Raw genomic sequence first — 25,358 nt, 5'->3', positions numbered from 1 at the left:
GAGACAGTTGATGGTCTTGGTATCTCTCCAATCTCTGCACAGGATCTTATGACAGCAGGTGGTAGCTCTGATGCTGTGAATGTTAAACTAGCCCTTCACACAACAGACCCAATGAAAATATGGGGTTGTGGCTACTCTAGTGCTCAAGTCATGTGACAAGTGCTGTCATGTCCAACATTGTACAAAAGAGAAAAATGGGACAAAGAACAGAAAGTCAGAGAAGAGGCAGTTTGTAGGGATGAAGAGACAAGCAAGATGAATGGGATGTTTTCGCCTTAGATGATCCAGAACAGCTTGAGTTTTCCCTCATGGTCACAATCCTTATATGTGGCTAAATCAGACAAAATTAAGGTCGATTGTTATTTATGTTATTTAATTTCAAATTAAACTACTCTGACTCAACTTTAGCTTGAGCCTCTGACACATGAGTGACACATTTGTATTTGTGTGTTTCACTTGCCGAATCTGCTATCCTGTTAAAATAAGACGCATGCTTTTGAAGGGTACTTTAAAAATGCATGGCTGCATTAATAAAGCAGTAAAACATCTTTCCTCAGCAAAGCTGTTTCAGCTGTTAAGTGTCCTCTGTGGGGCTGTCATGGTTGGTCTGGTCTCTAACAGTTTTCTGAGGATTAGCCATAATAGTTGGAGCATGTTGTACAGGCACGCTGTCTTCCTGCCACTTCTGCCTTGTTAATGTTATGAAAGAGGCTTTAAGAGTTCTCTGCTGTGCAACACGGGGAGTCCTTCCACTTCCTCAGCACTTTGCTCATTCAGACGCACTAAAGTGTGTGCGCTCTCAGCTAGATCCCTCCTGATTATTGAAGTGTTCTCTATCTTTCATTCTAGTTGAAACTTGGGTGTGCAAATAGTGTGTACTCCCTAATATTATGAAACAGATAAACTATGTTTTTTTTTCTGCTGGATTCTTCAGTGTAGCCAGTTGGTTGTGCTCTTGTGTAGACATGTCAAGTGAACACTTAGGATTCTAGTCATTTTGTCAAGACCCACCACACTGTAGTCTGTTGAAACGCTTGGGCTCGAATGACATCTCTTTTCCTCTCTGTAACGTTATCTCATAGCAGTTTATCTGTGTGCATTAGCATGATTTGTTTCATCCCTTCTGATCCAATACCCGTTGCTTTCCATGTCTTCAAATCCAGGAATGGATCAACAATGTTCGTGCTGGCTCCTTCTCCTGCCAGGGGAACCACATCAAAGCCAGCTCCAAGCTGGTTGCCTTTAACACCGAGCAGGCCGGTATGATCAAGAATAATGTTTCCTTCCTGTACACAGAAATATCAGTTTCAATTTGACTTTATCTCATCAGGATAGATCTCTCAGTATCAGTACCGCCTTCCAGGAAGTCTTGTGTGCATATATTAAAAATACATAACAAAACAATTAAAAGTTATAAAACGGCAGCACCAAACATTGTCTGTCTGCAGACCACTTTTAAACACAGCATCCACTGGGTACAGTTTCAATCCTGACATGCTTGTGCTTCACATTGAATAGCTTAGGTGTCCACATACAGTATAATCTGTTAAGAAATTGAAGAAGATGAGCAAATGACAAAAAAAACAACTTCCTTTTATTCAGGAAAACATGCCAAAAGGTTTTGATTACAGAAGCAATGTTGGTCACTTAGTCATTTAGATACAGTGACTGATAATGAGCTCAGTAATCCATTGTTAGCAGGGAGGAAATGTTTTATTAGGAAGCACTATTGGGCACCATAAAGACTCAGGAAGAGTATTTTAACAGTATGATGGATGACAGTGTCTGTGTTTGTGTGTGTGTGTGTGGTTCCCTTTGTCTGCAGGTGGAGGTATGCTGGGCCTGTCTTCAATCAAACCTGGTCCAGATGGCCAATGGACAGTCACCCAGATTTCCTGCCATTCTGGTAGTTTTTCTGTCACAGTTCTTTTTTCTGCCTCTGCATAACTGCCATCAGTCCAACGATCTCTTTAAAAGACTATTCGCATGGGAAATGCAAATGCCTTTTCTCAGAATTGAAATTAAGCCAGACAGCTATGACCCAGATCTGTGATTTGTTTTCCATTTGTTTTCTCCTCCTCTCTGTCAGATCTGGTCACTGATATGGACTTTTCTCCTTTTGATGAGAGTCTCCTGGCAACATGCTCTGGAGATGAGACGGTGAGCTCTTCCAATGCCCTCCTTCTTTGTATCCTTCATTTGTTCTTTCTTTACTTCTTCTTCTTTGTATTGATCTTGTTTTATCTTGTTGCACTGTGCTACATAAGTCCACTTTCCATCCTCTCTGGCTTCTCTGCTTTGTTGTTCCTGGCAGGTCTTTGAATATGATATATACCTCCTTGGTTTTTTGTTATATAAACCTTTTGAAGACTCCCTCATCTAAGCACATTATCCTCAGCCGCAGGTGCCCTGGCTTACTGGAATCTGCTGAGTGTGAGTCTGCATCTTTAGACTCAGCAGCTCGGTTTACCAGTGGGACCTGTGTAAACACACATAACTGTACCCGCCACACATAGACCTACACACACACCAGAGTGGTCTGCAGTGCCCAACATCTGCAGAGCAGTTACTTGACTTGACTTTTATCTTTTGCCAGCAGGGCATATTGTTCCAGCGACATGGTTGTGCTGAGCAAGTTAAGTGAGAGTGAAACTGAGTGAAATATGACTCTTGGGACTTAAATAATGATCATACGGTGTCATTTAATCAGCTGTCATATTGCAGCTTCAGCGAGAAATCCAAACTCCAGATGAACTGACAAGAGTCTGCGGATGGGTCAATATTGAATGTCTTCTCTGGTGTGGCTTTAAAAATACCTGTTTTAGTAGTTGAGGTTTTACGATCATTACTGCCAAAGGGGAAAGAAGAGAAGTTTCAAAGGGGTAATTTGCTGAAATGATTTAAGATATTATGGAGACAAAGAGAGACGATTACCAAGCCATGTTTTCTCTGTAGCTACATCTCTTTCTCAGATGACCCTTTCACCCACTATTTTCATATTTCTCTCTGTGTGTACAGGTGAAACTGTGGCGTTTGTGTGATCCAGAGCTGGAGCAGCCCGGCGCGCCGGAGCTGACTCTTTGCCCCGGTCAGGGCAGGCTGGAGCTGGTGGTCTTCCACCCTACCTCCTCAGGTTTGCTGGCTGTCAGCACGGCCAAGTCACCCCTCATTTGGGACACCAGCCGCCAGGATTCACCGCTAGCAGGTAACCACAGCTGGCAGCATGAGCTGCATGTGCACACAATTTAAATTAAAACACACACCACAACCAGAATTTCTTTTGTCAAAAGTCTTTGTTGTACATCACGCACTGTCTGTTACATTTAACATTTCAGTCTCTGTCAATTAGGCTTCAGTTTATGTTGTGGCTTGTTTTGTTTCTATGTGTAACATGAATATATATTCGGAATGGAGTGAAGCGGTTGGTTTCTTTTTTTGTCATTGGGGACTGTCTGACTGACACTGCCTACGTTTTGCAGCCCTGTGGCTCTGTCTAAGTGCTGGAGCAGCAGAGGTAATATTTTGGTTTGCAGTCCTGGTCCCACTCTCCCCACACTGGCCTCAGGATATAGTCACTATCCTCTGGCCTCACCCCCCCCACCCCACAAACACTGCGCCCCCCTATCCCATGACAGCTGGCCTGGCTGCTACTGCTCACTGCTGATCCAACTTTCATGAGCTGTACCCCCCCACCACACTGTTTCTCATCACCTTCATTCAGAGTTTTCTTTTTACATGGTTTGAAGAACAAAATCTGAACGATAAAAATCTATATTTGAATGAGTGTGTGTTTGTGTTCTTTTTTTTTCTTTTTTCTTTAGTGTTTAAATTTATGTCACATCACATTGTGTGTTACTGTCTTAACAAGTGTGCTGTTCTCATCTCTTTTCATCTGTTTGGTGTCATGGTGGAACTGAACAATTCACTCAAGCTGTGCTGTGCTCACTTACGGCACTGCAGCCTAATACGCGTCATGCTCAGAATTTCTCTCATATGCCTAAACTATAAGGATGTTTGATGCATTCTTTGGTGTGAATCATCTGTATTTTTCAGTGTGTTCTCTGAACTCTGTGTGCTTTATTTATGGCCTCATCTCTCCCCTGCATTTTTGCTGCAGTAACCTTTCAGATGTTAGATGTCTGTGGTCTTTGTCTTGTCTGTGTGTATGTGCCGTCATTCTGTATTCATAGTTTGTAGGTCTAAATCTTTTACTTTTTAAAAAATTTTTTATCCCTGCCTAACATGAGCACTTTGTCTCTTGTCCTTTCCTCCTCTTGCCTGTCTAAATGATCGTATGCGTCCGCAGTTCTGGAGCAGCACGGTGATCAGCTGCAGAGTCTGAGCTGGAAACAGGACGGCTCCCTGCTGGCTTCCTCCTGCAAGGTGAGGACACCTAACACTGCACCAGATGAGTAATCCAACAGCTTCACCTTACGTTTTTATACAGACTAAAGCTGATTAAGTAGAAAGTGTATGCTGTTTCATTCGCGCTCCTCACTCGATTGAGGCTTGATTGCTGTAGTTGCTGTGTGTGACCACTAGAGGAAGCCAGTGGCTCACATTTAGCGTGGCGTGCCTCACTTTGGACACAGTTGCTCCTGACCTGTTAATATGTTTATATAAGGTTTATTCCATTAAAATGTCAACAAGAGTGACTCTTATAAAAAGGGTGGAGATCACATCACACATTTGATTAGGAATTAGTGAGCGGTTGTTGAATTTTTTTCGGAGGGAAAAAGGATAAACATGGTAAGCCCTATGACGTAAGTGATGTAATAGCCAGTTTGTTTTAACACAGTAATAATGATGACAAAGCAGTTACAGAGATCTTGGCCACAGTTGATAGAGTGCATGTGGAGATTTTCCTTGTCAGACGGGAAACTGTATTAATTAGGGCTCTGACAAGGGCACGAGCCTGCGTGTGAAGGATAAATCTATCAAGGCTTTGTTTTCGTCTTGACCCCACCTGACCCTTGACCCGCCATCCCCAAAACATGTCCCTGTACACCACTTCCAAACCTCCTCTCCTCTGGTGCAAGACAGGGGAATGCTTTGTCGACGCTAAGAAGAAACTGAAGTAATTGCCCAGGAGAGAAAGTCTCGCTGGGCTTTTATGCATCCATATGGCCCCTTTTCGATGGTTTCATTGGGAAATAATCACAGTGCTTGAAGGGGTTTCCATTAGGTTGTTAATATTTTGTGTAGGAGGAGGAGGGAGGTGGTATGGGTTTATGAGAAGGGGGCAGAGAAAGAATGGATTTTAGAGTTGAGGTGGAATTATATCATGAATATATTTGGTTTATAGGAAGAGCTAGGGGCCTTTTTCATCAGCAGATGTTAACTTTACATGTTTTTATAGTTTCACTCAGTTTGTGCACAGCAGTGAATTTGCATCCCTCTTGAAATCACGCATACGCCGATGGATTGATGTGAAAATGAGTACAGAGGCCCCTGATGTGCAAGTTTATACAATGAGTGATGAGCTCAATTGTGCTCGAGCCCGAATAAACTTTGACGCAAAAATCTACCACATGTGCGTGCTTAACAGGTATGATTGTCAGTCCGATCCCCTCTGTTTGTCTTTGCGCTGACAAGTAACAAATTACTCCACCAATCACAGGCTATGTCCAAATCACGACATTTACCTTGACAGGATAATCATCCTCACCAGAGCTACCACCAGCCTCAATGTAGCCTGAAAGAACGAGGGACCTGAAAAGAAAGAGAGGGGAGGGGAAATGTGAGCTAAGATCAGAGACGGGGGCCTCCAAGGTTCTTGCCCTGTTGGGCTCTGGTGTCATTTAACCCAAAAGGCCCCTTTCAATCTCTCCAATCCAGCTTATTAAAGCAAATAAGGCCTGCCAACATGTGGGTCCAATCCCCTGGCCCTCCCATAGGGTAAACATTGGGGCACAGGGCTGGGGTGGGGGGAAGATGAAGGGGAGACCACCACCCCAAAGTGCAGGAATCATGACAGGCCTCGTTTGGACCTAGAGAGATGTATATTTATGACACACTCGGAGGGAGAAAGGCGCCATTCAGTTCAGAGAAAGGAAATCCACAGGTAGTGCGAGCAGAGAGGGAGGAAAGCCTGTGTTTATTCGAGTGATGGACGGGAGAGGGTGGTATGCTGTTTATCAAATTGGGTGTTACAGGATTTATTGTACACACCTTGAATTTAGAAAGTCACATTATAACTGAGCTACATACCACATTTCTCTCATGGTGACAAGAATAACCGATGAGGGGATCCCGCACTCTCAACCTGCCATTCATGACTCCGGTAACCGTGAGAGACTGGGAAACGGGAGGCTGGCAGCGCAGCGTGTTTGATGAGTGAAGAGAGATCAGCCCTGGTTGAAGATTCCCACCCTCTGTGTGTTTGTGTACATTTGAAAGTTGTGTGCAGCGGACTCACAGCGAAAACTCATTTATAGCAGCTTGAGAATGAGGCTCCGTCACTTTGATTAAACAGCTGCTGTTTCAGCGCACAAACACAAACACACAAATGCACACACATCGCTATCTGGGCCCTCCCATCTGTGCGTTTATGAGTTGAAGTGGCTCACTCTGTGTGTGTCTGTTTACATGGGTTATTGTCATAGGCTTTAGAGAGTGTGTTTGCTTGGGGGACACATGTGTATGTGAGTGGGCCCTCATCTGTGTGTTTGCACAGCCAGATAGTTTCCTCCCTCACATGTTGGTGTTTGCATGACGACACCTAAGATGAAATGGCAAGGAGCAGCTTTAATTCGGTGAATGTATGTTTGTGTGTATGTAGATATGGGTGTGTTTGTTTAGTCTGTGGTGTGAATGCCAGGTCAGGGGACTCGGTGGCTGGTAAATCCAAAAATTAAGCTGCTTGAATCGGATTGGATTTTTTAGATGATGGTTGGCTTTCTATCAAAATGTCTGGTAGCTGAGCTTATCAGACAGCATTTATCAGCACCTGTACATGTGTGTGTGTGTGTGTGTGTGTGTGTTGTATGTGTTTCTCCAGATTCTGATTTTAGCCAGAATATGCAATTTTCCCCAATAGTTCCATGACAAGAGTGTCCATAGGTCATGTGGCGGGAAAGCCTGGTGTGTGTGTGTGTTGTTCCTGCACTGCTCTCTGAGCCGTTGGCTTAGGCCCAGGTCACAGAGGCCTGGAGACATTGCTTCAGGGCATCATATTCGTGGGTGGGCTAGCTACACACACTCTCCTACACACACAGACACAGATAGTGAGCGAGGCAGAGAGAGAAACGCCACATTAGGAAAAACCCCTGTTTGCTATTCGAGCTAATAAACAGGAAATAAATCCTCTTTTGGGTGGCTGAAGGGAGCAGATCTTTTGATGAAGAGAGGCTGATGCTCACATTGGTAATTTGCTTCAACACTGGTTCCAGCCTGACAGAACAACATGTTGCTTTTTATGACAGTTGAGACTTATGATGTCTGTATTTATCTTGTGTGGTATGGTGTCCCTTGACTGTGTCATTGTCAGCCCCCCTGATTCTCTCTGACATGTGTATGTGTGCTAAGTGTGCACATGGTTTAGTCTCAGCCCTTAAGGTTATTACCTGCTATCAGCCCTGCATGTCAGGCTGCTGCTGTGATCACAGTCACACAGCAGTATTGAGTGACACGGCTGCAGACACGCACGTCCCGGTCACAGCCTGATCCCATTAGGCCCCATTTCCTCTCAATCATGCAGGAGCCTCTCTGATTGGCTGCCGTGATTGATGCTGAATGCGTGTTTGGACTGGCCGGGGTCAAGGCGCATGAGGCCGTAGAGAGGTCACTGGATTGCGTTCGCTAACAATGAATCATACACATCACACTGATAAATGGGAAATCTTCAGAGAGCTTGTGTTGCTTATTCTGAGTTATAGTGGGGTTTAGGGACTGTTTATTAATGTTTTCAATATTCAGCTTTCATATTTTAGCTGTCCATTTCTGTTAGTTGCATCTGGCTGAGGAACCTTAATTCCTTTCCCCTTTCTTTGAAACTTTAAATCCTGACCTCAACCCTCGTGGACCTCCCCTGCATGTCACACCCATACTCCTCACAAAGGAAATATTAACAGTGAATCACAGACTTGCCTCACAGCCCTTATACGTTATTGTTACTCAACTTTAAATATTCTTATAGTTTTGCACTGAAAATGAAACCAAGGTGTCCCCTCGCAACTACACAAAACTAATTTAAAACAAAAGGTTTCCGTGTCTAGACAGTGTGAAGCTGATTTTTAACACTATATCATATAACACGATTCATAAAGTTAATCATTTCCAGCTTTCTCTCCATTCTTGCAGTAAATTTTCTTCTTTCTCTTCGTCTGTCTAGGACAAGATGCTGCGAGTGTTTGACCCCCGAGCCCAGCTGACACCTGTTCAGGTGAGTACTCCAATACCACACTACCTTAACACCTGGCATTTTGTGCTAGAAAACAGGTCAATTAGATCTAATTTTCCAGCTTTATTAAATAAAAATAAAGCTTGATGTAGCGCTATTGAAAGAAACCAACAGGAAGGTAGATATAGAGAAAAAAAAAAGCTCTGGTACCTTCACTGCCATTTACTCTCAAGCGTGTTTTTTTTCCACGCTACATCTAGTGATAAACATGTTGACAGTAAGTCAGAGTCCTCACCGCTGGCAACTCAGTGATTCATCCACTATTGATTTATGGATGTACTTTACAAGCTGCAGTCCCAGCTATCCTCTTCCCACGGGTACCAATCCCACATTAAACCAGCACGACCATGAACCTCTCATCTCACACCACTCCTGTCTTTCCCGTCTTGCAAATTTCTCACCAATGACAACCAAGCCTGAGCCAGTAGGATTTTGTCACAAGCAGCAGCAATGAGGAAGTAGAGTGGCAGAGCATTTGTGTTTTGGTGGGAGAAGATGAAAAGAAGCATCAAGTGCTGTGAGAGGCTGGTCAGTATAGAGCAAATATTCTCACACTTTTGAGCGGAAGACCTCCCAGGGTGTTTTCATTACTGAGACACTCAGCCGGCCGTTAGGCTACAGGCTCTCTAAGTTGTAAATATGAGGAATCCTGCAAAAACACTACATGTCGTTTCAGATTAAATATTAGACCGCAGAAATACCTGGAAGGCACATCACCCTGTATGGATGTGAGAGGGAGGATGACTGCATATTTGTGCGTTCTTGACTCGGTGCACACGCGTAGACTCTGCATGTCTCTGCATGTGATGCTGAATGTATTTACTCGCCCATATGTTGTTCTGTATGTGTTTTTGAAACCTTTGACACCTTTGTGAAAGGCGCAGTGTTTCAGAGGTATGTGATGTCATCGACTCTGACAGGCAGGGAGCCAGCTATGAAAAATACATGCGGATTATTTTCTTTGTGGCACACTTAGAACTGTGTGCCTTTACAGTACAGACTGCGAGGACGGTGCATGTGTGTCTGTGTTTGCTTAAGTAACTTGAGCTGAGTTGCCTGGCTCCTCTCCAGTGTTTGAACCTAGATGTTTACATCAGGTGCGTCAGTGTTGAGGTCCTTTTAACACACTGCTTTTCAACAGCATGTTTGAATTTTCTCCATTGCAAGGGCCTCTCTGACTCTTTCTCACCAAACCTGCAATGCAGAAAATCAAGCACAGCTCTTTTAACAGCACCCTAGATTACCTGAATAAATGATATTCCAGATCCTCGGCCACTCAGCGTTCTCTGTTTAACAAATAACTTGAAGTAATTGAAATAAAATTGCACCAGTGTTGCATGTAAATCACATGGTGCAGTTAAAGGGTCTCATTAGTTTAGACTGAATCAGTGTTGGGTAGAGTCTGTCTGTCTGAAACTGCGTTTCCAGTAAGAGTCCAGTGGTTGCTGGTGGCGGCGATGTGCTGCTGAGAAATTCCAGCCGTGTCTATGACATTTTTTGCCTTTATTAGTTGGGTAGTAGTTGACAGCGGTGAGCAACAGGCTATATTTGGGGGAAAAGGGGGGAAAAAAGAGATGCGACAAAGATCTTAAGGCCAATGTCAGGCTGCAAGGAAATTATATGATTTCACCCAAACAGAGCAGAACAATAATTATATAGTTTCTGTCTGTGCTTCATTTTTCCTCATCACCTGTCACCTCCCAATGACAATATAAAGTAGTCATCATACGAGAGGTAACCAGTCTGTCACCACCTTTCAGCGTTCTGTTTTTAAAATATTTTATTTAGAAAGTAACCACAATTTAAGACAGAGCAAACTCTTTTTTTCTCATTTTTAAAACTGTATCACGGCAAAGCCTGCAAAAAGACTCTATGACAGACCCCTGTTCGGCCAGTCCGCAAGAAAATGATCAGTTTTAAAAATTGTCTGCTGTGTAAAACAAAAAAGAAAAAGGTTGCTTTAAACCGCTGGGCCACCAGGACACTGAGTGAACATCCAGCCAAGTTTAGTAGACTCTCTCTTCTCTCTGTGTTCCCTCTTTCTTTGTCTTCTCCACTCTCTCATTAATCCTCCTGATCCCACTGCCATGGAGAGGCGGACCGAGCGTGGAGGCCTGAGTCAGCACACTGTCCGCCTCACCACCTCAAACCGAAGAAGAGTTACGACTCAGATCAAAGTTATTAGAGGGTTGATCTTCCCTTTTTGGTTTGCATGCTCCTGTTCTCTATCTCTCTGAAATACACTTAAGTCCTGCTTTGAGAGGTGTCAGTTTCAGTTTGAAACCATCTGAAAGCAGAGTGAGCAGAGCCTCAGCCAGACAATGTGCGTTTCACATGTGCATCTCTCTCTCTCTCTCTCTCTCTCTCTCTCTCTCTCTCTCTCTCTCTCTCTGGAGAACGGGAGAGCCACCGCCGCCCCTATTAACACCGCATCTGAAGGCGGGTTTAAAAGGTGCGGACGATGAATCCTAAACACACTGAAACATGATGAGACCATTCATTTGGATGGATAGAAGAGTGTATCGCTCTAATTTCTACACAGACCATAAAACATAACATAACACAACATTTCACATTGTATCAGTGGTTACAAGAAGTCCACAAAATTGACTGTTGCGAGGGCACATTCATGCACTGCCACTTTCTCCACTTTGCATTTTGATACGTTTGTTTGTTTAGATGTGATGTGATGGCAGGGAAAGGCCGGACTTGCCACAAAGTAAACAGAGAGGGGCAGAGAAGTGTCCAAACTATTTGAATTTGTAACCTCACTGGGAGGTCTGTTTGGCTTCTCACATGAGAGCCAGTCAGTTGTCCTCATCAAGAGAAGCCACAAGTCTTTGCTGAAAAGATTTCTGGGGGAAGGCTATCTCACGAAAGCTGAAGAGCATTAGAGTGAAGCACGAGGTGGCTTGTATTTCCCTGCGGTACACAAACAGAATGCATTGTGTACATTTCAAACAACCTCATAATCTGAGACATAAGGCACTGATTGTATGGAGTCAGAACAGTTAAATTTTGGCATCGAAAATCAAATTTTGCATTGAAAACAAAACCTGAACTGAAAAAGGAAACATTGGCATTGGAACACTTGTATTGGAAAAAGTTGTATAGGCAGTGAAACAAGTTCCACTGAAAAATAAAACATGGGCATTAAAAACATTACAGTCTTATTTTATTGTGATATTTTTTGCATTATGATGTGTTTTTCAATGTCAATCGCGTTTTTTTCTTTTTCTTTCTTCAGTGACAGTTTTGTTTTTACGCTGTCAGTTTGTTTTTCAGTGTCACTGGTTTTCAGTTTCAACTTTCTGTCAGCATTTTGGCGTAGAGAGAGAGAGAGAGGAGCGCCCTTGCTGGGCCTACCCAGTATGCCTTGCAGCCCGATGAAAATATCCGAGGACGATGGCATCATGGCGGAGATTTTGAGCCAGACTGTTGTAATTTTTGCTCAAGGACTGTTAATGTCACCTTTTTAGGTTTTAATATTTTTTTTCAGGCGAGAAAGCAACCATGTAGATTCACAATATGTAGTCAGTTTATCCAAATAACGGCTGTTTGTAAATCTGCTGCAACATTTTCTGAGTTTTGAGGAGCTGTTGGTCGGGTGAGATCAGCCAGTCATCTCACAGCGGCAGCCTGAGGTCATGCGTCATCATCGCAGGGAGAAAATGATCCGATGAACTGATCTGTGCAGTTCTTTGGTGATTTACTGCTGGCTCTTATGTCTCCGCTGCATTTTGATATATGATATAATTCCTTGTGGAAGATAAATTTTGGCCTCACAGATGAAATCTAACAATTGTAGCTGCCACATTAGTTTGTCTGAATGTAAAGTGAAGCTTCATGTTTTTATTGGACAGAACAACAGCGCTGCCTCTAAGGCTCTATATACAGATGTCACCACATTTCAATATAAATAAATGTATTGAAATAATCAGTCTATATTAAATGTAATTTTATTTTATTAAGCTACATAACAGCTTGGATTTTTATTATTGCTCCATTACAGACAGAATAACATAATTTACTGCTTCTCTCTGTCAATGAGGTTATTTGTTCCTGAGAAAAAGTCTGTTAGTGGAGCTTTGAGTTGAGATTATTTTGTCACAGTACAGTCAGGTAGTTATGATGAGGACTTTGCAAGTTCTTAATAAAATAAAACCAAATTTAATATAGACTGATCTGTTATTTGGATAAACTGACCACATATTGGGAATGTACGTGGTTACTTTCTCGCCTGAAAAGATATTAAAACTTAATAAACGACATTAAAAGTCCTAGAGTGAAAATACAAGAGTCTGGCTCAAAATCTCCGCCATGATTCCATTGCCCTTAGATGTCCTTGTCGGACCGCAAGGCATACTGGGTAATGGAGGCCCAGAAAGGGCCCTGCTCTCCATGCCAAAACGCTGACAGAAAGTTGAAACCGAAAAACAGAAAGTTGAAACTGAAAACCAGTGACACTGGAAAAAAAACTGACCGCGTAAAAAAAAAAACTGTAACTGAAAAAAGACAGACATGAAGAAAAAATCTGAAGATTGACACTGAAAAACACATCATAATGCAAAAAAAATCGAAATAAAATAAGATAATAAGATTGTAAGATTGTAATGTTTTTAATGCTTGTGTTTTATTTTTCAGTGGAACTTGTTTCAGTGCCAATACAAGTGTTTCAATGCCAATGTTTCCTTTTTCAGTTCAGGTTTTGTGTTCGATGCCAAATATTATTTCCGATGCCAAAATTTAACGGTTGCTGTTCTGGCGCCATATGATTATCATCTGTGCTTTCATCTGAAGCACTATATGGCCACTACTGTCTATCCCATTGCTGATGCCAATCCAGAGACCAGACTTTTGATTTTTCTCGATTCTATTTTCTATCCCGTTTCAAAAGCTCCCTCTCCAAATGCGGTCAAGACATGCAGCTTTCTTTTTTCTCAGTTTTTCATCCCCTGTATCTTATAATTCATTGTGTGCCAACCGATTGTTAAATTTGTCCGTGCGATGATCACTCGAATGTTAGGAAATATAATTTATGATGTTGTCACATAACATCAAGTTTATCAGGTATTTTTTAAAATATACAGTAGCACTTGAACTAGAACAATGAACATTTTGTCAACAAAGACCATACAAATAAATGGAATTTGTGTATAAATCATAATTCTCAGCCCCATATCATGGGTTTTGTCCCAGTCTGCCACTACAATTTACACTTTGTTAGATGAGTTTGAGGGCAAATGCCTGCTGCTGAAAACATTTTGTACATTACAAGTTGAGGCACCTGAATGCACCATTAGATTTTGTCTCTGCAAGGTGAGACAGTATCATTTGCGGGGTGGGGGGGGGTATACCTACATGGACCACATCCCCTGAGCTGGGACACTGCTCATGTGTGTCAGCTAGTGTCCTGGTTTCCTCTCATGGCAGTGTAGTTGAGTGAAGCTGGCTCATCCCTGTGGCCTGCACTGAACTGGGTTCTCCCCTAGCCAGGTGGAGTAAATATAGGCCCTAATTACAGCCCTGCTCTCACTGTATTTATGGGAAATAAGACTGCGCAGGGTAATTAAGGTCTTGGACAGGAGGAGTAGTATATACTGCATCTGTAATCAGTGCAAGTGTGTATGTATGTGCACGAGCATACAGACGGTTGTATTTAGGTAGTTGGCAGTGCACACTTTAGGAGTGTGTGTGTGTGTCCGTACATGTGGCATCTCTTTGCTCCCTGTCCCACAACTGAAGGGCAGAAAGAATTTTAGATTTGAATTTTGTTTTGTTGTCTGTCTTATCCATAAAACAGCTAATATGTTGTCTGTTAACATAGGTCCTACATAACATTAATCACTGTGTCCTCATAATGACATGGGAAACTTATGGTACTTAAAAGTTAATGAAAAAGTGAGGCCAGTTGAGTAAAAACTTTTTTAAAAAAAACCTTAAAGAGACAGGAGCTAAAACGGCCTGTTTCAGACAGAGGCTGAACTGAGGAGCTGCATAAAGGGCCAGTATAAGATAAATAAGGGGTTTTTTGAACTGTAAATCACGCAAAGATATACCAGTAGAGCTCCAGAATATAAATATAGATCTGGAAATGTGCATGATATGTGCCCTTTAAGCTTTTCAAATAATTAAATTGACCCAAATTAATTAAATTGCAAAAATAAATTACACAAAGAGTAAGGATTGCAAAGTGGCGAATCATCAAGCACCCAAGGTAAACATCATGCAGCATTAAAGGAAGCTGTTCCTTACTTTCTTAGCTATTCTCGCTTTTGTCCTCCCTTCCATAACATCCCTATACTGGCCTCTTGTTTTCGGATGAGTTTCTTTCACATTTCTATGTAGTTAGGCCTCCGTGCTACTTCCCTGTGCTGAGCTATACGATTCCTCAGCTGGACCAGGTGTGTGTTTTGGGAATTTGTGTCTCCTCTCCTCTCTCCTGTCCTATTGTATTTTTTGATCTAACCTAAATGTCTGTGTATTTGCTGAGCATGTGATTCAGTATGCGAGTGTGTGTCTGTGCGTATACCATGTGTGCTTCAAATTACAGTGCTGAAAATACCCCTCATAGTTTTGGGCCAGTACTGGCCGTAGAGCTGTCGATCTGTGGTCGCTGGAAGAGGAGGGAGACAGGAAAAGGGAATAGTTTGCTGGACTTGGGGGCCAGATTCCTCTTTTTCAGCTCAAGCTTCTGTTGCTTTGGGTGAAATTAGAGAGGATCACGGGCTGGAATGGGTTTGGACTTGAGGAGGGAACACATGGGCAGGGCCAAGGAAAAGCTCAGCGGTTTCCCTGCTATAGGTGGCTGAGAGCAGCCACTCATACCATCTTTTATATCCTGCGATAAATTACACAGACTGAACTCCCTGGTAGGTGTGTGGGTGTATGTGTGTCTCTCTATACTAGGATTTCTCATTACAGGGGTAATAAACTGCATTTCTACTTCTGTTTTATCTATATGTCTTTGAATTCTTATAATTGGAAAAGTGTGTGTGTGTTTGGAGAATGGGGGTGGGGGGCAGTGGGGGTGAGTATATGTGTGTATCCATGCTCAGATTTCTCATTACAGGCAGAATAAACTACCGGCGGGCATGGTGAACTTAATATGTGTATGTGGACTCTGGCAGGCAGCACAATGAAGCTCTTTGACTGTTGCAAAAGAGTTTAGTTTGTATCACAGATGTAGACCCAGAGGGAGAGCCATGAAGGAGAAACATTCGGAGAGATGACGCAAAATGGAAGAGCTTAATTGAGGTTTTTGTGCCTCTATATTCTGTTGTTTTGATGGGTTTTTTTTCCATTTGCTTGTGTATCTTCATGTATAAGAAAAGGGGAATAAGATGAACTGATGAACGTCCACGTGGACAGGTGTCACTGTTCCATAGATTTCGGCTTATCTGCATTTGAGCTGATATTATCAGCTGGTATTGGCTTATTACATATATTGGTTATTATTATTGGTACTTCTCATCCGTGGTGACTTAAAAATTGAGTTTCACATTTCATTCTTGAACATGGAAACTTCAGTAGTCTTACCTCAAGCTCCTCTTAGTTGCTGTATTTGAGCTTTCAACCGTGTCACATGATCCCTATCAACAGAATTAGTCCAAATTTTTGATTCAAGTTTAACATTTTTTTGTTTTATTCATGTTTTTTTTAATCAGTTATTATGTATAATTAACTATAATATTTACAGTGAAATACTAGAACTGTGTGTTTCTTATATATCATAACCAAATTTTAAGGATCCCTGACAAAAAGGATTTTATCGGTTCATGTTAAAAACAAATAATATTGGCCACTAAAATGTTGACTTTATTATTCTTAAATACCGAAACTGTAATATGCCTCAAAATTGCAGTCTTGATTGAGCTCTGATCTGTATCAATTGATTTTTTCCATTCATACAAAATTGCTCCGAAACCATCTCTGAGCTTTGAGCCCAAGCAGGTTGAGCTTGCCCCCCCCCCCGGGCAAGCTCAAAGACAAATATATCCTTCAAGGTTGAAACGATTATCACATAAAATCGGCTTAAGATGTAGATACAGATGTGGAAATTCTTTTGAGTCTCAAGAATGCCCAGTATTCTGTTGTACCAACAAATGATTTCTCCTCACAGAATACGAGCACTTGCCAGAGAATGAGATTTTGATACTTCCCCCCCAAACAAAGCGTGTTTAGAGTTTGGAGAATGTCTAATACTAACGCCACAGGGCTGTGGATTCAACATTGTGAAATGCAGAATATAATGTCTATAAAGAACAGGAGCTCATTCCAAGAATATGTCACAGGCTTACTCAACCCTGAGCCCCAAATTCCAGATACACGAGCTGCATAATTTAACCTAAAACTGAGCCAAAAATGCTTCTATGTTTTAAAAAGCTATTCGTCCATATAGCCAATATACCCATCATAGCTGTTGGCTGGAATATGACCATTCGTGATAACATGTGATTTAATGGGCAGTCTCATGGCAGCAACCTCATGCACTGTTTTTGCATGTCTAGTGTGGCTGTTCAACGCAAGTTTTTTACTGCGAAATATGTGTTCAAAATCAGTTTCTCTTTCCAAATATAAACATGTCATAGCAGAAATATCCCTCTGTACATATCACCGCATTCGCTTCAGTAACATTTTCATCACTCTAGCAAATATGTGACTGTATAACACACATGATTTAACACGGTAGTGCAAGATAACATACACATGAATTTTACAAATATTGACAGCGTTGAATAGGGGACATCAAGTTCATAACTACAGCACGATGCACTCCCTCTCTCCCCTGCTTCTAGAAATCAATACAGGAAAAAGACACCTAGCAAGAAATATGTATCTAATTGTGCCAGGGTCAAGCTGCCAATTAGTAGGTTGATCCCCATCTAACCTATGTAATCCCTGTGACCTTTGACCTTCTCAGGACTGATAACATTTTACCTTTTTAAAATGTAATCCCTGTGACCTTTGACCTTCTCGGGACTGATAACATTTTAGCTTTTTAAAATGATGAGATCATTTCTGTAGATCTGTGGCTTCTCTGTGCAGACTTAAGGTCACATATGTCTCTTTCTGTCTCCCCCTGCCCTCTTTCACCCCACTGTCTTATCCCTGTGGTTTGTTTTTTTTGTTCGCTCCCCCTTTTTCCCCTGTCTCCCCCATGCATGGTGCCTTGTGCCTGTATCTTTCTCTGTCGGACCCCGCTGGGCTCAGGACCTGGTAATAGCCAGTGGTTAACTCAGCCCAGATGATGTGCCCCCCTTCTTTTTTTCTGTCTTTATTTTCTCCTCTCTCTCCATCTATCAGCTCCCTGTGTTGCTGGCCGCACCACTGCCAGTGTTAGTTATAGTTTTAGGGAAAGCTGGTCGGGCTGAAAGGACTCACTGCACCTGATGGAGTCTGTCTCAATCAAGATTGATCTATCAATGCTTAGTTTTTATGACCTAACTTCTCTTTGTGTGCCTTTTTTCATTGTAAACTAAGAGAATCTTGCGTTGGGTTTGATTTGATACTCATTTGAATTATGTTTTGTGTGTCTGGTTATAAACATAAAGATGAGTTAATGAATGTTGACTGGTCCTGTTGCTGGAGAGAGAGCTGAGAGCGTGAAGAAGTCACGGGTCCAAAAAGACGAGGATTTGAAGTTTGAAGGGGTTTAGCTGCTTCAGCTAATGAATAGGATTTGTTTTTTTGTGTGTGTGTGTGCACATGTGTATGTGGGTGTGTGCTCTGCGGGTGGCGCTGAAGTATTTTTTTGGAGGAAAGGGGTAAAAGTGGGTGCCAGCTGGCAGAGATGGAGCTCTTTGCTCACATATGTGTGTTGTTTGTGAGCGGAGGCCTCATTAGTGGGCTGGCTGCTCTGGGACTCTAAGATTCCAACTAATTATGGCCCTATGCACACATGTGGGTGACACCTGGAGACAAAAAAGGATGGTGTTAAGCTTTTTCTCCTGCTGCATACTGAGAGTGAAGATTCACCACCACAGGAATCTTCAGCTGTCAGTCATATGTTCTCTGTATATTACTACATTAATAAAAAGCTGAAAGATTAAGCCAAGAAGATATATTAATTAATGAAATAGTCATGGTAAATGAGATCAGTTCACAAAGGAATCTCTTGTTTTGAGATCTTGTTGGGAAGTTTCTGTTATCATTTTTGAATGGCAGAGAAAGCCTCTTGATTGATCTAATATTAGAAATGAATAAAAACATTGACATCAGCATTTCCCAAACAATACAGCTCACGCAGCTCCCATGTGTCTTCACCTTGGTTTGCCCTCGTATCCCTCCTATCTTTGTTATTTATCAGGAATAACAATGTGGTTTTAATCACCCTCTGTGATTTGCTTATGTCATCCATTTCATTTAAAACAGCAAATTGCTTTGCTGTCTTTGCTTCAAACTTGGCCAAAGTCTGCCGCTCCTGGAGGTATAACAAAAGCAGGGAGAATTCAGTATTTTCTGGTTGTTTCAGAGCCGGAACAGCAGAATGAGGTGTGAATTGGCTTGTTGTTGGTCTTCTCTACCCTATGTTGTACTGCGAAAGATCAATTGCTGTGGTTTAAGTGTGTAAGTATGTGGTTTTGGGGTATGCAAGTAGCTGAAGGCAGCAGGCACTGTTTGTGTGTGAATTGATTTGGTCCTAAGGGAATAGATACGCCGGGATTGTGCGCATGGGTCGTCCTCAGGTCATCATGCTGAGCTAAATACACAGAAGACTTCCTGTTGTGATGTGCACACAAGTGAAAACAAGCCTAGACAACCACAAAGATCTTTACTATGAATCCAACCCCATAACGGTTGTGGTAAACAGACGTAGACAGCAAGTGAAATATTAAGCAACACAGCAGAAGTTGACCAGTCAGACCATCAGATGAGATCTACAGTAGGCCCCCACAGGACAGAGCGAGGGCAAGACCCGAGAAGCAGCTGAGACCAACCTCAGAATGCCCCGAGGGATATAAAGTGCAGTGTGGGCCACATCCGTGGCTGGGCTGGCTGACCAAAGTTTGACCAAACGCCAGTGCTATTTCAATTAACTTTGTCTGTCAGTGCATTTCAGCCCCTGTTTTCTCCATATGCTAGCTTAATTATACTGGTGGTTAGCTAAGAGGTCAGACAGTGGTGCTGCAAACAAGAGGTGAGAGTTTTATAGGGCTGCCCTGGACCAAAGATTTTCCTAGTCAACTAGTAGTCGTTAGTTCAAGCCATTAGTCAACTAATTGTTACACGTTTATGATATTAATTATTTAAATATATTCTTTTTGGGGCATCAGAAAATGGATTGAGTTCTAGAGCTGAGAAAGAACGTTATAAGAAACATTGTTAACACTGTACTGCATTACAGAGAAATACAAAACCGTAAAAATGAGCTTTTAAAATATAAATTTTACAAGCACACACGTGACACAAGCCGCCCGTTAACGACAATGCTAACAGCTAAAGAGGTAATGATTCTGAATGTGTCGGAACAACCAGCAAGCAGACTGAACATTTTATCTGAGTTAGAGCAGCAATGCTAGGTGGCTAACGTTAGGCTACTTACACATTTCGGATGTGTCATGTTTGAGGTCAGTGAATGATTGGCGAATCTTTGCATGCAGAGTTTGCACTTCCTGTGTCCTTGGTTTCAAGTCAAAGCCCTCTAACATTTCATACATGGTCTGGCTAAGGGTTTCTTTTTTTTTTTTTTTTTTTTTTGCAACTAACCGACCAATGAAAACTTGGTTGAGTAAGACTCTTCTCATTGACTTAAGTTTGGTCGACTATTAGGGGGCAGCCCTAGAGTTGTAAGACAGACAGCCTGGTGAATTAACTCTGTATTTTTCTTAATAACTAGCTAACTGAGAAAAGTAACCAGTTCTGGAGACCAGGGACATGTTGAAAAGATATACAAATCTAAGTTGTGAGGCATATTGTGTTGGAATGCCCAGATTGAAAAATTCTGTCAGACATTGATTACTGTAAATCAGTTATTGGCTATATATTACCTGTTATTTGTTTTGATATACAGACAATTTTATTATTATAAACAGCCAAAGCACTTTGCAGATTTCAAAACATTAAGCCAATTCTCTACCATATCCATTGTGAATGTAATGTCAAGCTCATTATATTATGAAAAAGTAAAATGGCTTATATGATGATGTTATAATTAGAGATAATCGATCAAGTTGGTAACAAATCATAGCCATAAATCACCGGTGGTATTTGAATAACTGAATTGTAAATGTAAACAATGCTAATATGATAATCATATCAAACACATATGAAATAATGTGAAGCACAGTTAAATATTAGATGAATCCTTTTTCAATTTAATTTTACCACTTTGCCTGTTTTTACATAATACATCAAAATTAAGTAAATTTACCCATCAGTCATATAATCCGTGCTAACTTACATATTTGTGACTCAACCTTGTATTTTATGAACCTTGAAGTAAATACAAGGTGTGTTTTTAAAGTAAAGGGGGAGAACGGGAAGGGGAACTGGTGTGGTGTCATCACATTTGCGGCTTTGCTGAGGGTTTAACACCACTCAACAGCGGTGAATGCTGCAGAATACAAAGATTCAAAGTTCCAGTTTAGACAGCCCCATGAAAATAATTTCCACTGTGGTGTCTCTCCTGGGTTATTTTAGAAGAACACACTGTACCCCAGTGCAGCTGCATTTTACCACAGGTTATGAGAACGGGACACAGGTGTGCATACCTGCATTGGTGCTAAATGTTTTTCTTCTCGGAGGCAAAAGAAAATAAGCGGTATTCCATAACATAATGACCTCCTAACAGCGGAAGCAGTTGAGCATAGGGGGCCCAGAAATCTGGCTCGCACATGTCTTATAAATGCCACATCCTTCTCCAACAAAAGCCAACTTAGGACATCATTTACTAATTGAGCCTCTTAAGACAACAGGTCCTGCTACAATTTGTGGTTTCATGCAAGAGCTAAATAGAGTGAAGCTGTTGAGTGCCGGGATAAAGTTAGCGTTGGAGGTCCTGTCATAGTTGGGAATTCTCTGCAGAGCAGTGTAAACAGTGGCAGATTGAACTGTTTGTTAGATGATGAGGTAGTTAATCAAACTGTCAATCAGCTGCCCTGTGCACTGCTGCTGAACATACAGTATATCAGGGGTCAACACTTGTGCTGTGGGCATTGAAATGTGAAGTGTAAAGGATAAAATCCTCTGCATTGGCTACACATTTGAGTTATTTCATTGCACAGTTATGTCCCTTTAGGCTAACACCTGCTGCTGTAATTAAAATCACATTAAACTTGTTTTTCTACCGTTCGTTGTTGAATTTTGCTTTAATATAAATGATTTCTCAAGTTCTTGAAGTTGACGCAGGAAAGTTCCAATAGCACACTTTGATTACAGCAAACAAATAGTAGATTAAGAAAGGATTGTAAAACAAAGGAATAGCCTCCAGTATTTACAGTATTTACAATAAGGTATAGGATTCCATGATTATACACAAATGACATGAACATGACTTGCCTTGCACACATGTGCCTCCCGAGTGAATCCTAATGTTCACAATCCATGCTTCTATACAAATGCGTGGGGGTACTTTGAAGATGTGAAGCCTCTATGATGTGGTTTCAGGGAGGGAGTAAAGCCAGCCAACTGTATCCGTTGCAGCTATGAAAGAACTGTAAATGACAACAGGCACTGGAGGGCTTGGTCAGGCTACAGGGAGTAAGGGGCTCCATGGTCTCTCCAACAGTGTGAGCATGATTAGCTGTGTGTTGTCTACTTGTGAGCTGTCTAATACACCCTCTCTTCATAAGAAACCCTACCAAAGAATCATCTCTTTGTTTTTACGGAGCAGGTCTGGCATGCAGACTCTCATCAGCCCCGGGTGTTGAAGTTCTTGCTGTCGTCAGCAGCATCATTCCTTCCTCTGTCATTAGTGCCCTGTCCTGCCCCATGGATCTCTGTTTGGATTTAAAAGACCAAGCCACTAAGTGCATCTCTAGAATATTCATTGCTTGAACCTCAACCACAATAACCATCAAAAACCTCGGAGATCACCAAACATGCACTTGAAATCTCCTCTGGCTCCCTAGTGCTTCTCTTGGACTGAAATGCAGATTTGGTCAATTCACTGGTCCTGTTAATCATGATAGTTCCAGGAAGCAGCTAGCTCTGTATAGTGCTCTGATCCAGCAGCCTCTTCGACCTTGGGTAGCTTTCCCAGAGGGAGGCCCCTGCCACTAGGCACACAGCAGTTGGTGCCAGTCCCCCCACAGTGCAGTGTGACTGGGTCCAGTCTGTTGTCCCCAGGCCCCAGAGAGGGGTGACCACAGCCCAGGCTGGCTCTTAGGGCTGGCTGGATCCTCGACTGTGGTCACACGGCCCAATTAGCACAGTGGCACAATAATCACAGCCTCTCTACCACTTCAGTGTTTCATTTCACTTAGCACAGCAGTTAAACTGATTTGTACGCCTAGCATGGACCAAAAATCACAATGCAAGTCTGCATTACTACATCCGAAACCTAGTTTTTAAAAACATCAAGGAGGACTTGAAGTTGTGTTTGGAAAACATTTTATGACATCCTGATGTGTGATTCATAACTTTTCTGACATTATGGGCAACACCATGGGATTAAGGGATTACTCTTTACATTTTTTTACTTCCCAGAATTTCATTTTTACATCACTGGTTTAACTGGATCTGGTTCTTGGTGCTTTGAGAGTATGAAAATGTATCTCCCATTAATCCATTATTCATAGGCACATGACCTCTTCCTGTCCGTAGTCATCCAAAATAAGCAAAATACAAAACAAGTGGTCCTTGGCTAGATTTGAGGAGTGAATGATTGTCCTGGCTATCAAGCAAAGTAATGGTTTTTACACCTGCCCCTCTAGATTCCTCAAGAAATACACATGCTGGATAAGATTACTACTTCACCATCGAGTAGCCACAAGCAGGAATACTTCTAATTGGCCTTACATGCATTCATTTACCTCAGTGGATCATTGTCACTTGAGACCTTCTGGAAAAGTCTGCTTTTAAGGGATTATTTTACAATTGAGAGACCATGGCCTTAAAAAGTGTACATGATGAGTCCCCTCGTCATTATAGATAAATGTAGATAGGGATAGAGGGAAATGTAAATGTTATAGGTGGGGAAAATTGGGAGTCACAGTACACCAAATGCTGGAGGAAAAAAAAGAAATACGGAAACTCCCGTTTTACATAATTGTAGTCCTTTTCTTTTGGGTGATCTGGAAAGTGTACAGAACAGAGACTACAGCAAACAAATGAGTGTTGCAGCAATGGAGGTATGGTAGCGTAGTGCCAGCTCTTGAAAGCCTACACCAGTGAGAAAGCGGGGCCTCCTGCACTGCGGCTACCAGAGTGCTTGTACATACAACGTCCATTTTTCTTGCCTATATTTTTAGCCACTCATGGATGACCAACACACCTTAATTGATCTACTAACCTGTGCTTTAGCTCTCTTTCACTGCATCTTTCTCTTTTTCTTTCTAACCCTGCACCGTTCTCTTTCTTTTTTTACTTCTATCACCCACTATCCAAGACGGAACTGATTTCTTGTTAAACCCCCTTTTTCCATTTACCTCTTTTGCCCCTCTTGATTTATTTTTCCATGGGGTGGAATGATTTCTTGGGCCAGTATTTTTTCCTGCCCTCTTAAAACACAGTGTGACGTCTTTGTGGCAGGCAGTCGGTGGCGATCAGTCTCTCACAAATTCTACATGGAGCACAGAAGCCGAGCCAACTTTCTGCTTTGTTGGCCAGAAACATGTAATTATTGATACAGAAGATCAATTTATGATATTGTTATTAGAGAGTTTTAGGCGTAGAGCTGAAACAAATATTTGATTCAACGAGTAAATGAGAAAATTAATTCACTTTATTTTGGTAATCGATTAATTGTTAAAGAAAAAGTGCCAAAAAACAAAGGTTCTAGTTTCTCTAATGTGAATATTTGCTGCTCTTTAGTTTTATATGATAGTTAACTGTATATCTTTGGAGATTTGGACCTTTGGTCAGACAAATACGACATTGAAGACATCACTTTGAGCTCAGGGAAACTGTTGCATTTTTAAACTTTTTCTGACATTTTATAGAACAAATAATTAATCGATTAATTGAGAAAATAATTTGCAGATTATTTTTTAATGAAAAGAAATGTTAGTTGCAACCCTATTGATGTGTATGTGAAAATAAGGACTTAATTTACAGCGAAAATGTAGCTTCCAGTTGTCAGTTGATCCGTTATAATTTCAGTTTTTTTTTTCTGAAGTGGAAAGTGAGTGTACAGTAAAAACATTCATGACAGCATTGCACCTGCCACCTTTATAATAAAGGAAATATAGGATATATGATACATAGGACGTGTAGTATTTGGAGAGTGTGTAGGATGAAATTGAGGAAATCCCCTCCTGATCCCTATAAGATTGATGTGTCTTCTGTGCAAAACCGAGAGTGCATTCTCTAGCCGTCTCTGTGTCCTATCTTTATCCCTCCGTGCTTGTTCCCATTAAAGTTAAAAAGATGTGTGTAGATAAAAAAGAAAAACAATCCAAACTATTCGTGAAGGGAAAAGACTTCTGGATATCCCATTCTAGCTGGATACTATATTTAACTGGGGATCAGTCTAGTGCGTATCACTAGTCCCTCCCTAAAGGCTGCAGGTCTTGCCTGGTGTCTGTATAGTAGACCTGGCCCGTAGCCATTCTTATTGTCCCATTGGCTCATGTATAAGGTAGTTTTTTATTGCACAGTGATTTTCATTTGCTGACACAAAGGAAATGAAATGGGGGGAAAGAATGACTGCAGGCAAGGCAAATATGAAAAAAGATTGATGGCAGTAACAGTCTGGGAGGTGAATCAGTAGAAGTCGTGCCTTGCTGTATTTTTAAATTGGGGATTTGATTGTTATATACTTGTGTTTTAAGGTTGCTACTACGTATATAACTGT

The 25,358-nt window shown here is 41.6% G+C and overlaps 1 protein-coding gene across 2 annotated transcripts in view; it reads left to right on the top strand.

Annotated features, from left to right (window-relative positions):
• The window catches only part of LOC122966427 (mitochondrial import inner membrane translocase subunit tim16-like), a 115,893-nt gene that overhangs the window by 1,100 nt on the left and 89,435 nt on the right, over positions 1–25,358 (top strand). For both annotated transcript variants that reach the window (XM_044330641.1, XM_044330639.1), the window contains exons 2-7: positions 1,164–1,260; positions 1,826–1,906; positions 2,090–2,160; positions 3,019–3,205; positions 4,307–4,383; positions 8,333–8,383. In XM_044330641.1, the coding sequence (XP_044186576.1) occupies positions 1,164–1,260; positions 1,826–1,906; positions 2,090–2,160; positions 3,019–3,205; positions 4,307–4,383; positions 8,333–8,383 (564 nt within the window). The remainder of the gene's footprint in view (positions 1–1,163; positions 1,261–1,825; positions 1,907–2,089; positions 2,161–3,018; positions 3,206–4,306; positions 4,384–8,332; positions 8,384–25,358) is intronic.

The sequence above is a fragment of the Thunnus albacares genome, chromosome 17, assembly GCF_914725855.1.
Source record: "Thunnus albacares chromosome 17, fThuAlb1.1, whole genome shotgun sequence".
Classification (NCBI taxonomy): Eukaryota; Metazoa; Chordata; class Actinopteri; order Scombriformes; family Scombridae; genus Thunnus; species Thunnus albacares.
The sequence above is the reverse complement of the archived record's forward strand: the minus strand, read 5'-3'. Positions and strand labels throughout refer to the sequence as shown.